Source organism: Polypterus senegalus, chromosome 2 (assembly GCF_016835505.1).
Source record: "Polypterus senegalus isolate Bchr_013 chromosome 2, ASM1683550v1, whole genome shotgun sequence".
NCBI classification, from domain to species: Eukaryota; Metazoa; Chordata; class Cladistia; order Polypteriformes; family Polypteridae; genus Polypterus; species Polypterus senegalus.
In genome coordinates, this window is record NC_053155.1 from 113,153,557 (window position 1) to 113,179,955 (window position 26,399).

The 26,399-nt window shown below is 38.5% G+C and overlaps 1 protein-coding gene across 12 annotated transcripts in view; it reads right to left on the reverse strand.

Moving 5' to 3' along the window:
• Nucleotides 1–26,399, reverse strand: part of dlg2 (discs, large homolog 2 (Drosophila)) — a 1,682,723-nt gene that overhangs the window by 1,531,809 nt on the left and 124,515 nt on the right. Inside the window, exon 1 of one of the 12 annotated variants that reach the window (XM_039744363.1) lies at nt 17,112–17,143. The exons of the other annotated variants lie outside the window; for them this stretch is intronic. Within the exon in view, the coding sequence (XP_039600297.1) occupies nt 17,112–17,118 (7 nt within the window). The 5' untranslated portion in view covers nt 17,119–17,143. Of the gene's footprint in view, nt 1–17,111; nt 17,144–26,399 lie in introns of those variants that run through there. 12 annotated transcript variants of the gene reach the window in all.

The following is a 26,399-nucleotide window of genomic DNA, read 5'->3' on the forward strand; positions in this document are numbered from 1 at the left end:
CACATATGTGAAATCAGATTATGCAGCGTCATAAAGTATGAGGTGAAGTATGCTTACAGTATGCATGTGTGAAAGTTCTGTGCTTTCCATGGCACAAATTGGGCAGGCAGCGCAGATCAGGTTTTGACAATATCCATCCAACATGGCCGCTGTAGCTCTGTGATGTGGTGTTGAGGAAAAGCTGGATGCACAGCAAATTTTCAGGGAAAAAAGTTTTAGAACAAGGTCACCAGCAAACCCAGCAAATTCACTGAGAAAAATGCTTTGGCGAATATTGCTGGTCAACACGAATGTGATATAAGATCAAGTTGTGTAGGCCACTTGATAGGGATGACAATGTTAAATTAGACTCCTGTATGTTTACATGAAAACTTTTTAGACGAACACTGTCATGTAGTGTTAACTGATCTCCATTAGCTCCCTTCTTTTACTTAGTGATCCTTAAATTATTATCTCATTATTTGACTATTGTAGATTCTCCTTTTTCCTTCCCATATCTTGCAGTCTTACCATCTTTATTTCTAGCCTCTAATCTGTTTCTGCATCTATCTCAAAGTGAGTTTTTTTCTCATTTACTGACATGTTTAAGTCCAGGGAATAACTTATTCTTCAGGACTCAACCAGGCATCAAAAGTTTTTTTTTCTTAACAGAGAAAGACACAGGTTTTCAAATCAGGAAAGTTTCCAGCCTGCCCAACTAGAGCTTTTTTAGTTTGAATGTGCAGTAACAAACATGCATTTTGTCTTTATCTATTTGATTGTCTTTGCTGATTGTTGAAAGAACTGTTTGTTGGCTTAAGCAGTGGTATAAACAGCAAAAGAAAGTTGATGGAGCGATACAGTGTGGCGGAGACACTCAAAATGGTTTTGCTAAATTTCCATGTTTGATGAGAAGCCCTAAAAATTTCAGGTACAAAAATTGCTATTGAAACTTTGCTATGATTAATAGCATTATGTCAGTGAAGACTGTGAAATTTATCTTAAGGGGGGGGGCTGAACTTTACCTATATTAAGCAAAACTGCTTGTTTGATTTCACTGTAACATAACTTTTTTTCCTTATTGAGAAGCAATAGTTTATAATTGTGAACCTTAAGATTTCCCAAATATCTGACCAATATATCTAATTAAATTACCTGAAACAGATAATAAAACACACAAAGTACTCAACAACCTAAGAATAGTTCACTGTGTGCATTTTATCAATACTCTGTCCAAACAATGTCTAAAACTCCTAAAAGCACTTTAAAGAACTTCAGTAATGGATCAAGCTCTCTTCAGTGCGACAGCTCTGACTAAGAATCTGAATGGTAAAAGCTACATATCTAACAATCTATACAGTATTGTCAAGTCTGTATTGCTCTAGCTGCCAGATCCTGACTTAGAGCTCTTGCTCTACAATTCAGCTCAACACCGAGACAGGGCTTGTAATGAGAATTCCTGACAAACTGGCAAAAGTGAACAATAATGGAATGACTGGGTTAACTCTGTGGTACCTTAAATTGCTGAAGGCCTTGCAAAAAGGAGAAAATGAACAAGGAAGACACACGATCCTTGCTGCTGGCTGAAATGGTAAAGTTTGCAGCCCCCACTGCTAAGTAAAGTGAATCATGTGCTTTAAAATAAAAAATGAATATCATATTATGACTTAAAATCAAAATAAATTATTATATTGACAGTTTTGAAAATTGTGTATTTGAAGAAATGATCTCCATTCTATCAAATAATTAAAAAATTTTTTTGGACAGCAGCAATTTTTTCCAGACATCCTTGATTAGGCATACATTAGATACATGAGAACAAATTACAATGTTTTGTACAAATATAATTCAAGCAGAACACATAGAGATTTTATGGAACTACAAGAAATAGAATAAAGCACTGTAGTAATTTTTTATTAAATATACTTAAGTACTTGGAAAAAAATATATTTTAAAATCTAAATTGTATATAACACTTAGAGTGTACTCAAATTAGACACATTTGTTCTGTACCCAAGTGTGATTGTCCCCCCTTCCCTACTTCACTGCTGGCCTGCACTCACACTGCGCTTAATGTTCTGGGCCCGGGCAGCCTTTCGTCATCACAATGCAACTTCATGTAAAGCCAAAACAAGATCCGAACATGGAGTGACAGCATGCATATCAAAATTTTACTTATTTTGTGGTTGTTTTGGAGTTGTGTAGGGAAGGATAACGCACTACCATCTTACAGATTTATTGAGTGTGGGACTCAGCTGTGACAGATAGGGGCTGTATCGCTCCCCCGAACCCTTGTCCACGACTCCAGACACCAGGAAAAAGTCCAAAGGTTGACTTTATTTAAATGCAACAGTGCACAAAGCACCCTCTCCTCCACTATACTCATACAAATAATCACAATAATACAATAACTCTCCACCAGTCCCAGACGCGTTGCCACCCTTCAACCCAGCTCAGCTCGCCGTCTGGGAGCTCCCACAGTCCTTTTATACACCCTGACTCAGAAGTGTTCCCAATCCCCAGTCCATGTGATTCTTTATCACTTCCGGGTCAGGTACAAGTCCTTTTCTTCACCCCGGAAGCATGTCACTTCTGTTGTCGCTCTTCCTATGACGCACCTCCAGGTTATAGGGTACAAATGATTCTTCAGTCCTCCCTGCAGCTCCCTCTTGTGGCCCCTGTGGTATCCAGCAGGGTCGTGTATAAAAACTACATAGTCCATGATTCCCTGCTGGTCTTCGGGGCACCAACATACTGCATGGGGGGCTCCATCTAGTGGCCTGGGGGTATTGGCCGGGATGACAAGCCGGCCATATACCACACAGCGTTTTGCTGTTAATCGTGTTACATGTATGAAAAGATTTTTATGGTGGCAAATGATGATAAAGGAGTAATTTGAAGCTTTTATTGCCAACTACAATTCACGTTCATGTGTAAGGTGAGAATAAAAACCTGTTTTTAACTTAAAAAAAACTTAAAACCTGATTTTAAATTAAAATCTTACTTGTTGCATCATTGACATCATGTCTGTTTTCTATGCTCGGGTATATTTAGTGATCACACTGTTCCCAAATGCTACTGAACCGTGATTGGGTTCACCTCTTCTAAGCGGGCCAGGACACAGTACAGTTAGCCCTGCACGAAACGATCACACTAGTTAAACAAACTAGTCTTTGCAGGGTTACATGCAGACAAACGTGTTCAGGCACAGAATGAATTGCCAGTGTGAGTACACCCTTATTTCTTTTTCTTGCATGTAATTTAAAAATTAGGGTTATTAATCCTAATTAATAAAAGGATACGTGTCTGTGGTTTTGTCTGTGTGTTCGTCTGGTTGCTGTGTCTCTGTCATTCCAACAGATGAGGCATCGCATACAATTTAAGTAATAAAATGCCATATGTCGTTCAAAGAGAAGGTGTATTACAAACATTAACACTGCTTTTATTAATCCTATGCCAAATAGCATGCAGAAGAGACATATAGATTTCATTTTGTACTGCAAATGTTAATATTGAGGACTACACTGATTAGTTAGATTTTAACAGGTAGTATAGCTAGTGACATTTAAAGGTATTAAATATAATTCATTTGTGACCAGCATGTGATGATAGCTTTTGTGCATTGTAAAACTAAATTGACTCCAGTTTCTCAAGTTTTGAGGGTGATGTCAAATTAATTAGTATCCTCCTTCCATGGAAATCATGATAGAAATCAATTTCATCTCTCTTTTCCATTTGCATAATACAAGTTAGAAGTTGTAAATCAAGTTGTCTTTATTTGGTATCTAGCCATACATCCATCCATCCATTATCCAACACGCTATATCCTAACTACAGGGTCACGGGGGTCTACTGGAGCCAATCCCAGCCTACACAGGGCACAAGGCAGGAAACAAACCCTGAGCAGGGCACGCGCACACACACACACACACCAAGCACACACTAGGAACAATTTAGAATCGCCAATGCACCTAACCTGCATGTTTTTGGACTGTGGGAGGAAACTGGAACACCCGGAGGAAACCCACACAGACACGGAGAGAACATGCAAACTCGAACCCGGGTCTCCTAATTGCGAGGCAGTAGTGCTACCCACTGTGCCACCGTGCCACCCTCTAGCCATACACCTATTTTATAAACCTACTACTTGAAATCTGGGTCAGAGAGTAAGATAGCCTATGCCAAAAACCAACACTGTAGAGGGCAACATATCAACAGAGGGCACATCAATGCACACACCCAAAAGCATAGGCTTAGTTCAGAGTAACTAGTTAAGTCAAACTGTCAGTCTCTGGGATGTGGCAGGAAAACCTAAGACTGCCTGAAGAAAATCTCATAGGGATACAAGGAGAATGTGCATATGGCACACAGACCATGATTAAACGGCCCCTTGAAAGGAAGGACTTTGCCACAGGTCTAAAGAGACTGCATGGAGACCTAAAACAAGTCTTCAAAATTCTCAAAGACGCTGATAAAGTACTTAGAGTTAAATATTTTCAACCAAATGGTGATCCATTTATGCAGCGATGCCAGTGAAAACTAAGGGAAAGTGTATTAAGAAAGCCATGAAGCATTTCTTTACTCAAAGAGTTGTTGGAATCTGGAACAAACTAGCAAATCACATAGTTAAAGCAGGAACTTTAACAATATTTAAGAAATAAATGAATGAGATTTTGGGACAGCTGATGCTTACAGCTTACAGTCTACAAAGTAGTGTGGTAGGCAGTAAGACTTTAGGGACTTTCAAAACTCGACTTGATGTTTTTTTTGGAAGAAATAAGTGGATAGGACTGGCAAGCTTTGTTGGGCTGAATGGTCTGTTCTCATCTAGAGTGTTCTATTGTTCTAGTCAAACAAGCTTGATGGACTGAATCATCTTGTCTCATTTGTCAGATTTACTATGTTCTAACACCTGAGCTACCATGCCACAGTATCACAAAAATATAATGAATGACACAATGTGGTTGCATCAGTTAATTCATAATAATTGTTCATCATTTTTAAATGCCACAGTAATACTTTAAACTAAAACTAAATTATTATTAGTAGCTGCAATTGATCTCACTTTCATCATCAAATTTGCTTGTGTTAGGGGTCTCGAGTATAGTTCACAGAAGCTCATAATTTTCACTGTTTTACTCTAAATATGATACTTAGATCAAATTTGTATTACAGCGTATTGTGGCAGAGAATGATAATCAAAGAACCAAATCATATGCTTCTTTTTTAATCTTAGAGATCTTATTAAAAAAAAAATCTAAAAACCAAATGACCAGAATGGTCAAAGCACACTCAAAGTCCAAAACAACCCTGATTGCAGCTGAATTATTTTACTTCATAACCTGTTTCCAAGTAACCTGAACTGAACTCTTCTTGATTAGAAAAAAACATTCAGACAAGAGCACTCCATGCAGCCACACTTTCATACAAAATATATGATGTCTCATGTCAATTTGCTCATGTATTTACACAGAAAAGGTGTGAAGGCTCATCAGCAACACAGCATGCAATAAAATCCTCCGCACGCAATGTCAAAAACACAAAATAAAGAAAGAAGTTGAATAATTCAATAATATATGATTTTCGGTGTACTGTACTACAAATACAAATCCCTGGGAAAGCCTATGCTGAGAAACTGAAGCGGAACTTCTATCTAGTTCTCATCATCTTCATCAAGCCCTTCCGTGAGAACCCTAAATCCAAAGAGGACTGTTTCATTTATGTTAGGTAGAATGCCCAGAGGGGACTGGGCGGTCTCATGGTCTGGAATCCCTACAGATTTTATTTTTTCTCCAGCCGTCTGGAGTTTTTTTGTTTTTTCTGTCCCCCCTGGCCATTGAACCTTACTCTTATTTCGATGTTAATTAATGTTGATTTATTTTGTTTTATAATTGTGTCTTTTATTTTTCTATTCTTTATTATGTAAAGCACTTTGAGCTACTGTTTGTATGAAAATGTGCTATATAAATAAATGTTGTTGTTGTTGAGATTCAGATCCCTGGTAAATAATGCAGATTCAGTCTTGCCTATGGAATGGTGCACTCTTTACCCCTGTACAGACATTTGAGGAGTCATGGTAATTTGTAAATCCTACCTATGCATGCCTTATTGAAATGAAAAAGGCTTAAGACTGTGTAGCCTGTGGTATCTTGTAGAGGGTTCTTCAAGAATATGGCCATTCAAAGCAGCTGCTGCATGGTCCTTATATTTGTGGAGAAAGAATTGTGTTTGCGTAGCTGCAGTTAAGTCTGTCTAAGTCAACAGGCATTGGACTATGCTAAGGGTATGACTTGTCAGCTCTCCATTTCATTATTTTCAAAAACCAGATATCAAGGTGTAGACAAGGCATTTATTCTTCCCTGAACATTAATTTTACATTTTGTTGTTTAATATTGTGAGATTTTCATTGTTTTGTTTGCTTAACCAAATTGAAATGACTATAAATAACAAGTGGATAGCAAGCTTGGTCCCTTTTACACTTGTCTCCATCAGTAAGCATCTGTTTGAATACACTATTAAAGACACATGGTAGTGTTCTAATCTACTCCAGTTTACAAAATATTTTGTTGATTTACTCCAAAAGTAAAATATATATAACCTGCTCTAGAAGTTTCCGATACTGCAGAACAAGAGCAGGAACAAGTCGCAATAATTAAATAGTATTTCATTAACAGTAAGAATTGGCTACAAGTTACAGAATTCATACCAACAAAACCTACAGTCATGGTCAGTTTCTGTCTACTGAATTTAACACTATAGTACTGCTCTGCCCTTCAAGGAAATGGGAAATGTGAGATTTTGTGGCTTTCCACATTCTTAACTAATACTGCTAATTAAATTCTTGTGAGATCTTAAAAAATATAAGAAAAAAATTGGGAGTGGTCTCCCCTAGACTTTCTCGCATACTAAGATATGGAGTTGAATTTTTGAGGAATAATCCTAATGACTCCCTAATTCTAACATTCCTTGGACTCTTTACCAAGGATCTTCTAGATCACTCCACTGAAGATGGTGTACAGAATTAAATATGCTGGAAACTCACAAGTTTAAATTAAGGTCTTCATAGGTGGCTTCCATCAGTATGATATTTTATCTTGATACCACATTCTGGGGCTTGAAAAAGTAGTAAACTTTGGTAAAATAATCTATTTTTGTTTCTTTCTTATAATATTACATACTGTGTAGTGCTTGCTTGTTTCATTTCATACAGACCTTGCTAATAAGTCATTCATTTTCACAGAAAGTTCAGCATGATGCAATCTCCCAGCTGGAATTCAAAACATCAGTGCAGCAAAAATAAAACCATAAATGGCTCTGTTGAGATCTTTCAAAATGTTCTCTTACTATGCTGTATTTTCTCTAAAGTATCCCAAAGACCAGCAACATCTCTCTTTTATAAAAAAAAATCTTGGAAATGAAAAGCAGGGCGACGAGACGTGATCTTCTCGGAAGTTCTCAGAAGACACTTAAAAGACGCACGAGAAGAGAGAGACTGGCCACAGTCCTGGCACCAAGTCTCATGTTTACTGTCCCTGCGAGACGCTCTGTGGCCAGTCTCTTTTGTCTCGCGGGGACGTGGAACATGAGATTCTTGCAAGACATGCCCTACTTACAACCGATATCAAATAAGAGCACGGCCAGCAAAACACTCAGTCATGTAAAGGCACGTAACACACACAGATCCTGTGCTCTCAGCACATTTAAAGCATATAAGGACAATACGTTCTAGATGAAAAGTCAACAACTAAGCAAAAAAGAAAGAGCAGCGCGGAGAAAAGAGACCCAAGACCGTTGGAGAGAAAAAAAGGCAGATAAGAGATTATGAAAGCATTGTAATTCAAAAGGCTCCAACAAATGATAGCACGATAAACATGCAAAGAAAGGTATATAATATGAAAGCAGTAAAATTCTAAAGTATTGCAGCATCCCAGCCAGGTTGAAGCCTTTTTTGTTTTAAGTGACTGCTATGTCCGATTTAGGGAGGCCAGAGTACAGCACGGAAGACTGATAGCAGGGTATTGATTGATTTGGCAAGTGGGGGCGAGACCTGGGGGAGGAGGAGTTAGAGAGAGTGCAAGAAAGTTGTGTTTGGGGTTACGAAGTCGGTGATCGTTCAAGTAAAACTTTTGTGACCCTTTATTACGTCAGTCTGTTTTTCTTATTTCTTCTCTTTTCAAGCCGGACGCGGAGGTTGCTACAGTATCAAAAAAAGATAGTAAAGATCACATTAGTGCAAACAAAAGGAAATTAATAATCAGGACCAGGTGTAGTTGAAAAAATAGCAGGGCAAAGCGAGGTCAGAAATAACAGGCAAAGAGTAGAAAACAAAGTAAAACGTCATAAAGAGGTTCAAAAACGAGGGGGCGAAACACATGCAGAGCAGGTTAGAGATAATGAAAACAGTGGAATTCAAAAGACACAAAAAATGTAGGTGCGATATACACATACAGAGCAAGTTACAGAATATAAAAGCAGAAAAATTCGAAAGCATCAAAACAAGATAAAGGTTGCATTAGCGCTAAAAAAGAGAAATTATGGACCATACACTATGAGAATCTGTGGTCCCGCAACAGTTAAAGCAACGACAAGTTTCATTTCAAAGAAAACACAATTCGGTCAGGTGTATATTTATAATCATGGAGAAGCAATGCACATTTAAACAGGTGAAAAGAAAGGTAATGTAGTATATATTCCATGAATAACATTAGACACCAAAGGAGATCTTGATATGCCATTCGTATTAAAATGTTTACAGTTTCCCGTGAGAATAGCTTTTGCTATGACAACAAATCACAGGGACAAACATTAGAAAAAGTCAGATTATTTATTAGAGAAAAAGAAACAATATTCACTCACGGGCAGTTATACGTTGCGTTGTCACAATGTATCTCCAGAAACGGAATCAAAATTCAATACAATCCTGGAGAAAAGTTAATTCCAAATATTGTTTTTAATGAAGCTTGAAAAAGTGCAAATAATGAAACTGAAACAATTCCAAAGAAAAAAACAACTTTTCAAATTGTATATCCGATTAACCACACAGGGGTTGGCGAGTGAAGCGAGCAGGGGGCAGAGCCCCCTAGTATTCTATTAAAATAAAAAACAGTGAGTTTAGGGTCACCTTTCCTAATATTCCATGGCAGGTCCACAACACTTAGTGATGGCCACCAACTGAGGAGTTCAAATTTTGATTATGAAACAAATATCTGTTACTGGCAGAAGATCTTAAACATCTCACAACAGACTTGATTTCTGGGCAAGTTGATAGTCAGGGCAGTATATACATGCTAAAAATTAAAGTACATATTTTATACTTAACCAACAAAACCAGAAGTCTCTCCTTCATTTTTGTACATGGACTATTAATAAAAACCACTGTTATTATATACATAGTAACATATGACCAAACTTGTTCAGTAATTTTCTACGAGGCCTTAATACTAATAAAAAATGGACATGTGCATGTTTTATTGGATCTTTGACTCCACAGAACTAGCCAATCCAAATTGTTCTGTGAGCTGAAAAGTTAGGTCACGCATCTGAAGCTGCCAAAAGATGATTAGAAAGTGAGATGGAGCTCATAATATGCTCCTTAACACTTAGCTGCTCTTTTGCTTCCAATATACATACAAAAACAGAGTCATACTGTGTATTAGAGCGAGGTCTTTGTGGCCAGAGATAAACATGAAAGAGAAAGTAAAATACTGGTTTTACTGTTCAGCACTTTTGTGACCAGCCATGACCCAAAATTATAGTATGATGCGGCAAAAGAATAATATATACAGTACATGAAAGAAGCATGGCTAGCCATTCCAGTCTATTTGCTTGCAGGAATGAGATATGTTATTGCATCTCAATACACACTTGGTATTATGTATGTTGTAGATTAAGCAAAGAGGCAGTAGGAACAGTTCAATACACATGGCACTAATGAATGTTTTCATTCAAAAATTTCTTTTTTGTTTCACTGACTCGGATCAAACTTTATATTTCCCTGAACTTCAAAATCCTAAAGTGTATGTGTCCAGGTAGAATATAGTATTTGAACAATATACAAAGCTACAGTACTTGTCCTGGCAACTCATGATTGATGGTGAAACAGTCCATTGACTTTGGGTTGGATCTCAGTTTTGCTTCTCTGGCTTAAGTTGTTTGTGCTCCATCCTTACATGCTACATTCAGATTTCTTCTGGTATCTTTTTAACATAAATAGATCGAACTTTATTTGTCCCAAGGGGGAAATATGGCTTTTTGCAGAATCTTTTTAAATAAATACATGGATAGTTAGATACAAACATAAAATTGTCTGAACACGCACCACAATGACAGAAAGGGAAGGAAAAACAAAATGGCAGTCCCAGTACCAGTGAGGCATATTGCTGTTGGTATAGATGAGTCCCAGTAGCATTTCTTGATATGCTCCTGCTGAATATTTTGTAGGCTGAAAGTATTTAGTGTGTCAGAGAGAGGATGTGCAGAATTGTTCATAATGGCACTCAGTTTTGTTTTAATTCTATCTTTTGCTACTACCTCCAGGGGTCCATAGTGCATCCTAAAACTGAGCTTGCCCTTTTAATTAGCCTGTTGATTTGTAGGCCTCTCTTGAAGTGATGGTACCAGTCCAGCACTCCACAGGATAGAAGATTGCACTGGCCATCACAGAGTTGCAGAATAAGTGAAGGATGACTAAAGAAATGCAGTCCCCTAATGAAAAAGATGTGTTCTAATGTGTTCTGAGACCAGTCCAACCTGTCATTAATGTGGACACCCAAGTACTTGTAGGAGTGGACCACTTCTACATCTTCATGTATATCATTAATCATTTTCACACAAGTAAGTTATCTATGAAATTCACAGGTAAAATCTCAGGCTGAGGCCAAGTGTGAGCAAAACTGAGTCAAGAGAATTGACAATTTCTCAGGTCAACACCCAGCATAACTCAAAGGAATTTGTGAACAAAGGCAGATATTTTCTGGATTAAGCACATAAGACATTATGACAGCCACAAATGACCTGAATACTTTACTGCAATGTATTTGTTTTCTAAGACTACCTATTTAGTTAGTCACGTATGGAAATGAATTATGAAATTAAGAAGCTATCCATCCAAACAATGGAAGAAACTTTTGAACCACTGCCAGTATGGGTGGCTATGAACTTTTTGCATGGTAGACGCTTTTTCCCCACACAGGCTAAAGCATGGCACTCAAGTAGCAGTGAAACAATGTTGAAGCTGGCTGGTATTGGCATCATCAGCCCTAAAGAAGGCACTCGGAACAGGCAGCAGAATCAAGAGTCATTGTTCGCCACACATACAGACTCACTTAAGATGGAAAGAGTGAGCAGCCATGGGCAGTTTTATATTTATTCCAGTTCTTGTCACACAAGTCATTATTTCATCCTCATCTGACTCCTGACATTCCCCTGCTTTAGTTCTGCCCCTAATTAATTCCACCATTATTTCTCAGCTGAGGGGTGTCAGACCACTCTCTGTCCATCATGTTTGTCTGACAAGGCCCACCTGTACTCCCTACTAGCTCAGCACTTGCTACCATTATTTATAGCCAAAGAGTACACATTCCCTCTCTAAGAGAGGGGCCCATCCTTTTCCAGCTCTCCTGCACATCTAACCTTTGGCTTATGAACTATTGGTGGTTTCTAGCTCATACAGAATAATAAAAAAAATATGTAGGCATAAATCTTTTTAATCCTATTTCTTACATCTTAATGCTTAGTAAAATAGAGTATTTACTTTTCTCATGTGCTTATAATACTTTTCTAATATGTAGAGATTAACAATTTCAAGAATACATTTTTCTATAACAACAGTGAAATGGTGGGGCATAAAAACAAATCTTCTGGAGACTAAGTATAAATCCTCAGATCCCTGTTAATGTGAACTTGGTTGTGTTGTTTGCCAGGCTCTTATTCATATTATTGTTTACGTCTCAACTACATCTTTGAATTTCAAGTCCATTATGCAATAAATAAATAAATGAACAAACTCTTCTCTCAAAAGCAACTGCATAACGACAGAGTGTACGTCAACCTTTCCGGATACCAAACCATATTTTCAGTATGACTAAAATCCCAGTAAATTCTGGGATGGTTACTCAGAGAATAACGGAAGATCCAAGTATAAGGGGACTTTCTCTCCTTTCATCGCTAATACTAAAGATCATTTTTACTATCCCTGGATTTTCAGACTGTTGAAATTTTTTCTACTTCAGATTGTATTGCTCTTACATAGACCTGATTAGGTCTTCTCATGGACGAGTGGAGCATCTTCAGCAATTAGGCAAAACATGATATTGGGATGTTCTGGGAGAATAAAAATCATAATTTTGGAATTACAGGCATTATATTAAAATAATATGCTGCAATCTGACTCTAATATAAGTATGTTTCTCTGATTTTGGTCAGACATTCATTAATGACCTATAAATGAATGCTTTGGGGCTCTTGAAGGAAATCTATGACTGACAATTTATAGCCTAATCACATTGCAGATCCTTTTTTTAACCAACATTTTTTGATTCAGTTACTTTTATACATCCTTTCTGTACATCTTTACAGAGGAAATTCTGACAGGAACAAAAAAAGGCTACTTCTGGGGGGCAGACTGGAGGACTGAGTTATGGTTAAACAGAATTGATCACTAAATTAGGAGAGTCACTCTTCATCACAACATCCTATGGGTCCATGGGGTGTGACAGGAAACCAAAGGATTGCCAGAAGTTTAGTTTCTTTCTCTCTCCACCATCCCATCATCCAGAGACTGTGACTGACTGCAGAATCTCAAAACCTCCCAGGACAATACCTTTTTTTGATATTGCTGCTACTCTTCAGCAAGCTTTATAAGACACACTCTCTCTCTCTCGCTATACTGTATATATATATATCCACATTTCTCTATACATACAGACTCTTCCATCTATTTATATTTTATATTATCTTCAGTTCTATTGGCATTATTCTATTATATTGTAACACCTTGCTTTTAAATTTCTATTGTTTGTCTTTACATTTAGGTTGGTGACTGAAGTAAATACAGGGCGCCTGGTGTAGGAAAGACTGACACTATTTTTTTCCTACAGGATTATGAGGCTGAGAAAAGACATTTCTGATAGAAGAAAAGTGCAGTAGAAATAAAACATCATTGGTTGGTAAGTGGCATACAATGAGCCTTCATGTGCCTAGGATATTATTGAGGACCAAAGCACTATTTAGGTCTAGGTCATATCTAGGGACGACACCTGAATCCTATTCATGCTGAAGTTTGCGAGTACCTAGGGGGAGCACTGAGGAACGAGGGAAATTGTAGGCATCACTCATAAATTAAGTGCATAGGATCTATACATGCATCTTTCTATGTGTGTTAAGTTTATAGAGTACGTGAGTAGAACTTGATGAGTTCCACTTATCCCACAATAATACGGTTGTATCAGAAATGCATTGGTTTTACTCCAATATTCTGCCTAAATCTTTCCCATAAATGGGAAGCAAAGATTGCATTTGTAGTTGTATATAAGCGGTATTATAAAAAAAACAAAAAATCAAAACACGAGGCATGAGACAGTGATACCTCTGTATTAAGTTTAGGTGGGACATGCCCTCTCATCGCTCAGCAGACGTTGCTGTTGGTCAAAGTAGGCAGTTTGCCACAATAATTTAATGAAAAATTAAAGTGTCTATAGCAAAATCAACATAATAGTCAAAATCTATTTTTTTCCAATATTCCATTATGTGCTCAATGCAACTTCTTATCTAGAAAAATATATCTTTTGAAATAAATGAATTTTTCTCTGTGTTTGGCGCTGCCAGCCTGTTTCCAAATTGCTTGGGGAGGCCCTTCTACTGTGCACAGTTCCTAACATGCTTTTGCTCATGTGTGCATATATGAAATCTGAATTTTTCAGTTGTGCCTTGAAGCCTGAAGGCTAGGGCACTGTAAAGCAACCCATATATTGTAATGCAATATAAATGGTGTGTGAACTTAAGTGTCCTGCTATTTTTTGAGTTTGAACTTTTCACTTCCTTCAAGGAACTTCATAGGCAAAAGCCATTGTCAAGTGAGTCATTGGCTGATTTTTTTGTGATCCAACTAAAAGTGTGCGCAAACATGTACATCTTTTTATCTTGGAGTAGTTGTCATTATTGTCATGAATCACATTGATTACTTATGCACAAAATGAATGGAACACTTTCCCCACTGAACAAAAATATGAAATGTATTAATATTATTTGCATTTTTGCTTTCAGTGTTGAGTATTTGCCGCTGATGTTGAGATACCTTTTGGTTGCTGAAATGTATGATAGAAAAACATGTTCATTGAAGTTCATTTTGTGTGATTTTTATAGTATTTTTCAGTCAACGTTTTATTATCATTGGTTCTAATTGCCTAATACATTGTGAAAGGCAGATCTCTCCTTTCCTCCATCACACCAGATTTACTGAGGGCATTTCCTCTGCCCTTTTTCAGTACTATTCCCATTGCTCTGATCTCCTTCTCTAATGATCTTTTCTCTGCCGCATCCACTCCCTGCAGATTCACACTACCAGCTTCACCTTACACCAATCACATATGGTCAGAGACAGCATCCTCTTATATTTGTGAAGCTCATGCTGAGCATTGGTTCTATCCCTCAATCAGTTGAAGTATGTCATTTTTATTTTAAATAGTATTTAGCCAGCAGCAATCAACAGTAAGGGGAAGAAAACAAACTACTTGAAAGTTGCTGCCTTTAACAAAAAATATCTAACTAAACCAGACACTTTTTTCTATGACCTCCTGCTCAGAAATGAACAAAAAGGTGTTCATTATTCTATGAATCACATAAAGGGCTATACTGTTAAATTGGGTTAAAATGCTCTAAATTACCATGCATTCATAAATGAATATACATTTTGAACATTTCAGCAAATTAAACCATACTGAATTTTCTGAGAGCATCTACTTGCAAACTAACAAAACATGATTTGCCTTTAATATAGTGAACAAAGTATTAAATGAAAATGTAATAAAAGATGCAATTAAAGTACTCACGATGATGATAAATTGTTACTTTGACTAGAGAATTAATATGCGAGAGAACAAAGACATTACACAGACATTAATCTAGGACATTAGATCCATGATGCCATCCTAGACTTATCATTATTTTTGCATTCCTCATTACAGTTCTTCAGTTATAGCAAGTTTCACAGCTGTCAACAGAATGCTTGTGGTGCATACATGACGTGCAATTAACACTGTAAAACATAGTCTCCAGCTTTTGAAAAACTGCTCTTACAAGTGACAAGCTTCTCAACTTGTGAGGTCTAAATTCAACTCTTCTCAATCAAAGGGGCTACACCTTACTTCTGCATATCTCATCAGTGCTTATTATCTTATGACAATATATACTGCTCAAAAGAATTAAAGGAACACTTTATAATCAGAGTATAGCATAACGTCAATGAAACTTATGGGATATTAATCTGGTCAGTTAAGTAGCAGAGGGGGTTGTTAATCAGTTTCAGCTGCTGTGGTGTTAATGAAATTAACAACAGATGCACTAGAGGGGCAACAATGAGATGACCCCCAAAACAGGAATGGTTTAACAGGTGGAGGCCACTGACATTTTTCCCTCCTCATCTTTTCTGACTGTTTCTTCACTAGTTTTGCATTTGGCTTCAGTCAGTGTCACTACTGGTAGCATGAGGCGATACCTGGACCCTACAGAGGTTGCACAGGTAGTCCAACTTCTCCAGGATGGCACATCAATACGTGTCATTGCCAGAAGGTTTGCTGTGTCTCCCTGCACAGTCTCAAGGGCATGGAGGAGATTCTAGGAGACAAGCAGTTACTCTAGGAGAGCTGGAGAGGGCCATAGAAGGTCCATAACCCATCAGCAGGACCAGTATCTGCTCCTTTGGGCAAGGAGGAACAGGATGAGCACTGCCAGAGCCCTACAAAATGACCTCCAGCAGGCCACTGGTGTGAATGTCTCTGACCAAACAACCAGAAAGACTTCATGAGGGTGACCCAAGGGCCCCATGTCCTCTAATGGGCCCTGAGCTCACTGCCCAGCAGCATGCAGCTCGATTGGCATTCGCCATAGAATACCAGAATTGGCAGATGCACCACTGGTGCCCTGTGCTTTTACAGATGAGAGCAGGTTCACCCTGAGCACGTGACAGAAGTGAAAGGGTCATGAGAAGCCATGGAGAACATTATGCTGCCTGTAACATCATTCAGCATGAGCAGTTTGGTGGTGGGTTAATGATTGTCTGGGGAGGCATATCCATGGAGGGTCACACAGACCGCTACAGGCTTGACAAAGACACCTTGGCTGCCATTAGGTATCAGGATGAAATCCTTGGACCCATTGTCAGACCCTATGCTGGTACAGTGGCTCCTGGTGCACGACAATTCCTGGCCTCATGTGGTTAGAGTATGCAGGCAGTTCCTGGAGGATGAAGGAATTGATACCATTGACTGGCCACCACACTTTCCTGACCTAAATTCAATAGAACACCTCTGGGACATTATGTTTTGGTCCATCCAATGCCACCAGGTTGCACCTCAGACTGTCCAGGAGCTCAGTGATGCCCTGGTCCAGATCTGGGAGGAGATCCCCACAACACCATCTGTCATCTCATTAGAAGCATGCACCGATGTTGTCAGGCATGTATACAAGAACACAGGGGCCATACAAAGTGCTGCGTACAATTTTGAGTTGCTGCAATTAAATTTTGGCAAAATGGACTAGCCTGCCACATAATTTTTTCACTCTGATTTTTGGGGCGTCTTTGAATTCAGGGCTCTGTAGGTTGATCATTTTCATTTCCATCAAACGATGTGGCATCCTTTCGTTCCTAACACATTACCCAGTCTATATCAGTATAGATATCCAGGAGGATTTCTTTTTCCCATTGAGATCTGATGTGTTTTCAAAGTGTTCCTTTAATTTTTTGAGCAGTTTATTAATATCATTTAAAATGTTCAGTAACTTTTTTCTTTTGATACTGAATGATGTTATTCCATAAACTTGGATTTAAGGACTAAAATGGATTTTTATGAGACATAAGTTTATAGATGTTTTTTGACTGTGCCTGCCACTAAACCGGCATTGCAACTGATTCTTACTTTTCATCTTGCAGGCAGTATGCCAACAAGAAGGCTCCACATCACCATTTTGGGCTCATCCAAGCCGGGTTGTGAGGGTTGCCCGATCTTCAGGTGCTCAGCAGCAAATACCACCTCCAGGCCTGGCTCCAGAAGTTAGTCCTGGTAACAATATCTTTGTAGCTGCTGGAAGATAAGGCAGGATCAAGCATGGGTGAAACGCATGCCGAAAGAAACTTCAGTCCAAAAGTTCATTTTAAAAAGTTTAGTGAAAATTCAAAGCAAACAGTCCACACAGGAATTAGGAAAAAGGTTGTTACACACGTCTTGTTAATTGTCAATTGTTTCTATACTTTTTTCAATATTTCTTATTTCTACTTTCTATACTATAATTATTTCGCTATGCTTCTCATTCAGAAAGTTCTTAATATACAACTCTGCACATACAACTGAGCACGTTAAGGCATGGTTTGAAACTTTGTGCCCTCCACGCCTTACTTTCGGCAAGGCAGATCACTTACTGAGCCTAATCTGTAGTCAAAGTGACAAAAATTGTTAGAATATAACAACTCAATTCAGATTGTAGGGATTATAAGAACCTATCATAGACTATGCTCTTTGATAGGCAAACATTTAACATAACTTAGATAACAAGCAAATGGCTCTTACAATCTTCATGAGAGTCATTGTGAAACATTCTTTGTCTGATGTTTCAGATGAAACCTGTTCACCAAGGGAGATCTTACCAGGAGCACAAAGCTTCAGTTGACCTAGCTTTGAGCATCACTAAATTGCACAAGCCCCATCACCATGTCAAGGTGGCAGTCAAGGGTGAATGCCCAGAATGGGAAGGCACATACTAGGAGGCAGCATTAGACACAACCAGTGGGAGGGGGGATCCTATAACTATTGCTGAAGTCACTATGGTGGGCCATGGACACAGTAGTGGTAAGGCTGCTGGGGTAGATGAAATCCAACCGGAGTAGTTGAAAGTGTTGGACATTGTTGGGATAATGTAGTTAATGCATCTGTACAATGTTGCATGGAAGACACATTTAAATAAGGGGACCAGAGGGTGTGCTTCAACCCCTGAGCTGAGGGATCACACTCCTCAGCCTCCAAGGTAAGGGATATGCAAGGCTGATGGAGGGAAAAATCTCTCCATTAGTTGAGGTAAAGATACAGGATAGCCTTTGATCTCCCTCTAGATTCAGATATTCCAAATTAAATAATATTTTTAGCACCTTCTTGCAGTGAAAACTAATTATATGCAGCTTAATTTTCCGATTCTAGTTAAAATAAAGCACCACATGGCTGGAATCAGACAATGGGAGTAGAACACAGTTAAGCTGATGCCACTTTATGCTGTTAAGTACAGAAAAGCACACTCTGTTTTTCTCTACTTTTCAGCACTCAACGGCTTGAGTTTATCCCAACTGTACTGGGAACAAAACAACAACCAGCCTTGAGTGGGGCACATTTAATTACATAGGCTAACTTACAGTTTATTAGTCATATTGTCAAATGCTCAAAACAACCACATGTGACTGCAGTACTGTAATTGTTCAAACCCAAATAAATGAGCTCTAGTTCATGTTTCTATTAATATTCATGGATTATACCTAGTGCTGATTTTTCTGGACAGGTTGTATAGTAGGATGTACAAACCAAAATTAATGTTCAGTATTATAAATATTACAGTCCAACACTTTGTCCAAATGTCATAATGCTAAATTGTTGTTTGTCAAATAACTGTGGTAAGTGGCATCTCTGTGTTGCACTGCCCAATACATGACACTGTTATGCAAAAAATTAAATAAGTAGCAACCTCATGCTATTAAAAGGCTTAGAGCAAACTCATCTTTATCATTAGAATCACGTTTTTCCAGTTTTTCATCTGTAACAAAGGAGCTATATAGGCGCCTGACCCGACACAGATAGACACAGAGGCACGTATAAAAAACACAAATACTTTATTTTTCTTCGACTGTGGGACATGTCTTCCCCGTGCCACACAGTCCCCAAAACACCAGCACAAAACAGTTCTCTTCTTACTCTACCACCACTCCTCAAGCTTCGTCTCCTTCCACCCTACTCTGGCTCTTCGAGTGGTGGTGGCTGGGCCCTTTTATAGCCCACCCAGAAGCGTTCCAGGTGATTAACCACCTGGTCCTAATTACACTTCCGGCTAGGGCTGAAGACTCGTCCAGTCAGGCTGTGGGAAGCAGACAGCCCCCCCTAGCGGCCACCCCGGGCCCCAACCAAGCTGTGGAGGACTCCATCTCCCATGGAGCCCTGCGGGTGGTTGGGGAATCACCGTCAGCCTAGGAGGCTGCCACCAAGCATCCCGGGGGAGGTATTGGACTGCCCACGGCGGCTCCCCCGGAACATAAGCATGGGACCCGGCTGTCCTTCATACATGATATATTCAATGTAACTTCTTATCAAGAAGATATTTTTTAGGAATATGTGAAATTTGGATCTTGCTTGAGCAGGTCCTTGAATCCTGCGGTGTTCTCACCATACCTTTTCTCAGGTGTGCGCTTGTGCAGCCTGAAATTTTCAGTTCCACAGAGGGGTTTGAAGGCTAAAGTCATTTTTAAGTGAACCATTGGTTGATTTTTTGTGATCCAGTTGAATGTGAAGTGAACTCATACATCTTGCTATTTTGGAGAAGCTGTCATCGTTGTCATGAATCGTGTCGATTACTTATGTACAATATGAATTAGCACATTGCCCATTGAACACATATTGGAAGTTTATGAATATTCATTTGTGTTTTTGCTTTTTCTGTTGAGTGTTTGATGTTGATTTAGAGGTATCTTTTAACGCAATGCTTTGATGGTATGACAATATGTTGATAGATCTTCATTTTGTATGATTTTGTAATGTCACTATTTCAATGACATTTTATCATCACTAGTGCTGGTAGCCTAACACTTTGAGAAATGTGGAGTCTCCTATTTGCTCCCTCATGTAAGGTTTACAGAAGGCCATCTCCATTTTCAACAGTCCTCCAATGCTGTGGCCACCACTCCAATCTTCCATGCAGTTTCAAAGATGTCTTTTCGGCAGCATGCCATATCTGCAATCCACATGACTGACTCCACCTTACACCACTCACTTGGGGTCAGAGTTTACAGCAGGCCAATGTATTTGAGTAGAGGAGCGTCTCTCCTAAGTTCTGCTCTTTAAGTGCTTGATCGCTCTCTCACTCTTACACTCGCTCACTAACTCACATTCAGAGATGCATAAACACAATCTGCACACCTTGTCAGAACTATCAACCTCTTCTGACAGTACGTCTCCCCCGGGGCTATGTGCCCCTGCCAGAATTTTCATGCTAAAAGCATGGTGGTTAGACAAATTTAAAGATGTTTACCCTTTTCAACATTTGCTTTATTATTTTAATTAAGTGTGACATATTTTAACATCCATTTTGTAATAACATGCTTGTCATTTTAAGTAATCGATGCACAGACTGATTAGGAGAAAAGCCTGCAGACAGGTGAATTACAGTTGAATTACAGACTGAAAGGATTGTTAAAGAGAAAAAAAGTTTAGTTTAACTATACAAATAAAGAGAGCCTATAAAAATCAGCTATGAGATAGAAGGATAACCTTTTGCTAATGCAGTGTGCTTGGTAATGTTGAACAGCTGTGTCTTTAATTTTAAATGTAGGTTCATAGGGAACCTTTCTCAACAGGAAGAAAGAACTATGCAGTATGCTTCTGGGAAATCCTTGGCTTAAAGTGCGTTCAATCAGAAAAGTAATACCGTCATTATATAATCGGAAAAAGCACACAATTCTTTACACAGTGGGGAATGTAGTGCAGGGAGCTTCATTTAAAACAGTTTATAGAGGATTTCTTTAAAAATACATTCACTATTCCAAATTTTTGGAACACAGAATGTGCCTAAGGACTACAGTAAGGAAACATAAAGGAGCAGATGATTAACGTGAAACAGAAGTGTGGTCAAACTAAGCAATGGGTCAAAGGCAAAAGTCAGAACTTGAAATCTAAATCAAAATCAAAAAAAGAGAAAAGTGCTTAATTACAAGTAAGGAGCAAATTGAAGTTGAAAAAGAAACACAAACCTCTACACCGGGGCCTACTTGAAATGTAAACCAACCAATCCAGAGAGATGTTGTTCATTGTATACGTACTGAAGGATACCGTAGATGGTGAATGCTGAATGTAAATAGTACGTAATAAACCAGTATATACAGTGGATTCAAAAAGTATTCCGACACCTTCACGTTCTGAACACTTTATTTTGTTGCAGATTTCATTTTAAATTGATAAATTTGTCATTTCTGCACATCAATTTACACTTAATAACCCAAAGTGAAAATTTGTTTTCAGAAAGATTTCTGAAATTATTAAGAATCAAAAACCGATTCTTCCATAAGTATTCAGACCCTTTGCTATGGCACTTCAAATTGTGGTCAGACACCTTCTGTTAGCTTTAGGTATTCTTGAGATGTGTCCAGAACATGATTGGAGTCCTGTAGTAAACTGAATTGACTGGACATCATTTAGGAAAGCACACACACCTTGACGGCCCACAATTAACACTGCAGGTCAGGACAAAATCCAAGCCATGAAGTACAAGGAACTCTATGTAGACCTCCACAATCGAATTGTAGTGAAGTATATGTTAAAACAAGGGTATAAAACCATTTGTAAAGCTTTGAATGTTCTCTGGAACATAGGGATCTTAATAACTGTGAAACTAAAGAAATGTGGAACCACCAGAACTCTTCCTAGAGTCGGCCATGCAGCCAAACTGATTAACCCAGCAAGAAGGGCCTTGGTCAGAGACTTGACCAAGAAACCAATAGTCACTATAAGAGTGTTTCAGAAGTCCTCAGCTGAGATGGAACAAACCTGTTGGAAGGACAGCCATCTTAACAGCACTCCAGCAATCAGGCATTTATGGTGGATTGGCTAACTCTTGCTTGGAGTTTGCGAAATGGCATTTAAAATCTCTTAGTGTATAAGGGAAAGAAATCTCTGATCTGATGAGACAAGATTTGAACTCTTTGGTCAGAACTCTAAGCATTATGTCTGGTGAAGACCAACCACTGCTCATAACCTGCCTAACACAATCCTGGCAATGGCAACATTTTACTATGGGAGTGCTTCTCAGTAGCAGGGACAGGGTAAGAATTGGGAAAGGATAAATGAGGCCAAAAACAGAAAGGTTCTTGGAGAAATCCTGCTCCAGGGTACACACAACCTCAAACTGGGTCGATGGTTCACCTTTGAGCATGACAATGACCTGAACCGTATAGTCAAGACAATACAGGGGTGACTTTGGGACAGGTCTCTGACTGTCCTTAAGTGGCCTAGCACAAGCCCAGATTTTAACCCAATTGAACACTTGTGGAAAGACCTGAAGACCTGACAGTCTACAGAAACTAATGGAGCTTGAGAGGATCTGCTGGGAAAAATTGGACAAACACCCCAAATCCAGGTGCACAAGGTTTGTAAAAGCTTACCAACAAGACTCAAAGGGGCTTCTACAAAGTACTGAATTAAGGAACTGAATACTTATGTGATTGGTATACTTCAGCTATAATACTGTATAGCTGAATTCCATTCGCAGTACATTCAGTATATCTGTGCTATTCCTTTCAGTGTTCCATACAGCTGAGCTTGTGGAAATCTTTTATAAAACAGCTAAAATATGCCAAGTATGGATACAAGACATTTGCAGAATGCTGCATTTATTTCTCACTGACCCAAACTTCTTTTTGACGCTTAGCTAGTTTACACAGTTTTAAATAGCTTCACGTCTAATTCCTGCTCTTCAGATTTAATTGATAATTAGGAGCCAGGCTTTCATTTAGTGATTACAACTGCCTGACTTATCATTCATCTATCAAGTGGATTCTCACGTTGGCCTGTTTACATGAGCTGACACTGATACATTAAATGACTTGTATGGATCCATGCACTAATGATGCCTAAGAGGTTTTATATTCTACAACCCAGCAATGAGGTTGGATGTCCTGGCAATGTCTTTTGATTTTTCTTTTTTGAAAAATGTAAATAGCATTTATTAAAGAGAGATTCATTTTTAACATTTTTTTCCTCATGTTAGTTATGTCACTCATGTCGAAAGTATTTAAGAAGCAGTGAGTTGGTATGTTTGTTTAACAACTCATCCTTCAAAAAGGGGAGACAATTGGGCACAATCTGAAAATGCATGTGCACATTTCAAAGTGACTACATCTAACACTATATCACAAAAAGATATGGTAGAGAAAACTGAGGAATACTTATCACCTCCTGTAAATTTTTAATAGCACTTTTTTGCTAAATAAATATCACGTTTCCATCTGAACTCAGAAGCTGTGAGGCAGCAGCACTAACTAGTGCACAACCATTATAAATCACACTAAGTCAACCACAGGCAAATTGTCCAGAATGACAGAAAAGATCTAGTGTTGTAAATGCTCAGATAAATATTACTATACACATCTGTAAAATCCAACTAAAAATATGATTCATCTAACAGGTGTGTCTTGAGAAGAGTCTGTGGCATTTTAAAAAATTAAATGACAGTGTGGGTTGCAGGTGTGTTTGTGACAGCATAGCACGACGACTCCGGAGTGTGAATTGGGCAGATTGGCCGAGAGTGAATTTTACATGCTTATGCACATGGTTCACTTGATTGCCTCATTAGCGCTCTGGAGTCTGTAATTAACGCCATTCCGAAAAGTGTCAGAGAACCTTAGCAGGAAAGGAACAGAAAACGGTCGAGAGACAGTGAAAAAGACAGAAAGAATGATGGAGGTTAAGCTGAAAGTAAGGATGACAGAGATGGTGGGATTGTGAGGAGCCAACTCAGATCATCACCAGGTGAAACTGGAAAATCTGCAATCTTTATGTGTCATGCACGATAACAATATAGCATTTGTGTTCTGGCCCCTGCTTCCCCTGAAAACTATTTTAACACAATTCATTCCTGGACTTTTAAAGGTTTATTTTTCCAAGTATCGAAACATTTTAAGTTATCTAAAGATTAAAATTCAATGTCAGTATTCTAATCTAGCCTACTTTATGTTTTAAGGGCTCTATAACAGAATCAAATCTTTACAAAGGTAGGTATTATTAACCGATGCAGCCTAAGACATTTCACCATCAAGAGAAGATCAAACTTGTTTTATTAGCTAAGAGCTAAGCTGTCCTAATATCTCACACAGATACTTTCTACATGGTGGAATTTGCATATTGTGGACAATAGAAGTTTTGAGTTTTATTACCACCCATCCATCCATTATCCAACCTGCTATATCCTAACTACAGGGTCACGGGGGTCTGCTGGAGCCAATCCCAGCCAACACAGGGTGCAAGGCAGGAAACAAACCCCAGGCAGGGCGCCGAACTTTTATTACAATACCTCGCTTACATAATGATGATACAGTATAATCTGTCTGTAAGCAATTTAAATTTGCACAATTGTTAGTCTTATTTTCTGATTAGCTTGCGTTCATGTTTATTGACAACAATACAGAAGTACAAAGGGATAGCATGGTGGTCCAGTGATTAGATGCCTCACAGCTCCAAGAGATTTGGTTTGAATCCTAGCCAAGGCACTGTCTGTGTAGTCTACACAGGCTTTTCATAGTTTACTCCATTTTTTACCCACATCCCAAAAGAAGTATGTGTTAGTTGAATGTGTGACACTATATTGGCCCGGTATAAGTAAGTGTTCCCTCTAACAGGCTGGCACCCTACTAAAGGTTAATTCCTTCTCTGCATTCATTGTTACCAGATAAAATCCCATCAATCTGAACCTGCAGTAGATGGATCAAAAGATAGAATGATGGCCATGTAGTCATAAAGAATTTGCAGGGTCAATTTAACATTATAAATTAAACAAAGTTCACAAAAAAGATTCCTGATGATTTATTATACAAGGTGTGATCAAAAGGTACAGTGAATGTTGATGCAGAGCACCATCTAAGAGCAACACAAAATAATTCAATGCAGGTTGTGACATGTCCATCTTAGAGCCTAGTTTGTGACAAGTGTCAACTTGCTTGATACTGTCAGTCATTTGTTAGTCACTGTTGAGTTCAAGTGTGTTTTTCAAGTGTGTCATTAATAATGGATATCGAGCAACGCATTAACATGAAACTTTGTTTCAAACTGCAAAAATTTGCAAAAAAAAAAATGCAGGAAAACCCATCAGATGTTAAAATCGGTTTATGGTGACACTGCACCGACAGTTAAGACTGTTTACAGGTGGTTTGATCAAATTCGTAATGGATCTGACTCGGTTGAAGATGAGAAAAGATCAGGACGTCCTTCAACATTAATAACCGAGAAAAATGTTGAAACAGTTTGATTCTTCATCACGACAACGTTCCTTGTCACACATCCCTTCTAGTACAACAAAAAACATTACACTGCATCCGCATCCACCGTATTCACTGGATCTGGCACAGTGCGACTTCTGGCTGTTCCCTAAATTGAAAATGACCATGAAAGGCAAATGATTTCAATCTATTGAGGACATCCAGGCAGTCACGACAGCCCAACTAAAGACACTCTTGAAAGAAAACTTCCAGAACTGCCTCGCAAAAGTGGCAGGAGCATTGTGATAAGTGCATTTGAAGTGGAGGAGAATATTTTCAGGGTGACTAGTAGTTGTAAATTTTTTACTGCAATAAACGTTTCTTTTTTAAAACATTCACCGTATTTTTTGATCACACCTCATACCAAATTATAAATAACCATGACCACACTGAACCCTACTGTTGTAACTTTATCATGCCACACAAAATGTCACTGTTGCTGTTATTAACAAATAATTATTTAGCCTATACATTCCACTACTCTTACTACTTATTTTATTGTAATAGTAAATGCATCAGGAACTATCCATCCATCATCCAATCCACTATTACCTAACAAAGGGTCACGGGGGTCTGCTGGAGCCAAACCCAGCCAACACAAGGTGCAAGGCAGGAACAAATACCGGGCAGGACGCTAGCCCACCGCAGCATCAGGAACTAGTCAAAAGCAATTGTTTAACTTGGTAACTATTTGTCAGAAGACAAAAAAAGGAAATTTGGAAATTACAAGTGTTTTTTCTTCTACGCCAAAAAATTGTAAATCAATACTGTATATGTTAAACATTTTATAAATAAATATGCATTTGTACACCCATGTGACTGAATTAAGTAGGCTTGAAAATGTTACACTTCTGTTATTTAGTTTTAGTGAAGAATGGGCCACATTGGCCTCCTTGTCAGTTTACCTTCAGGAAAACTCAAATGGAATAAAATG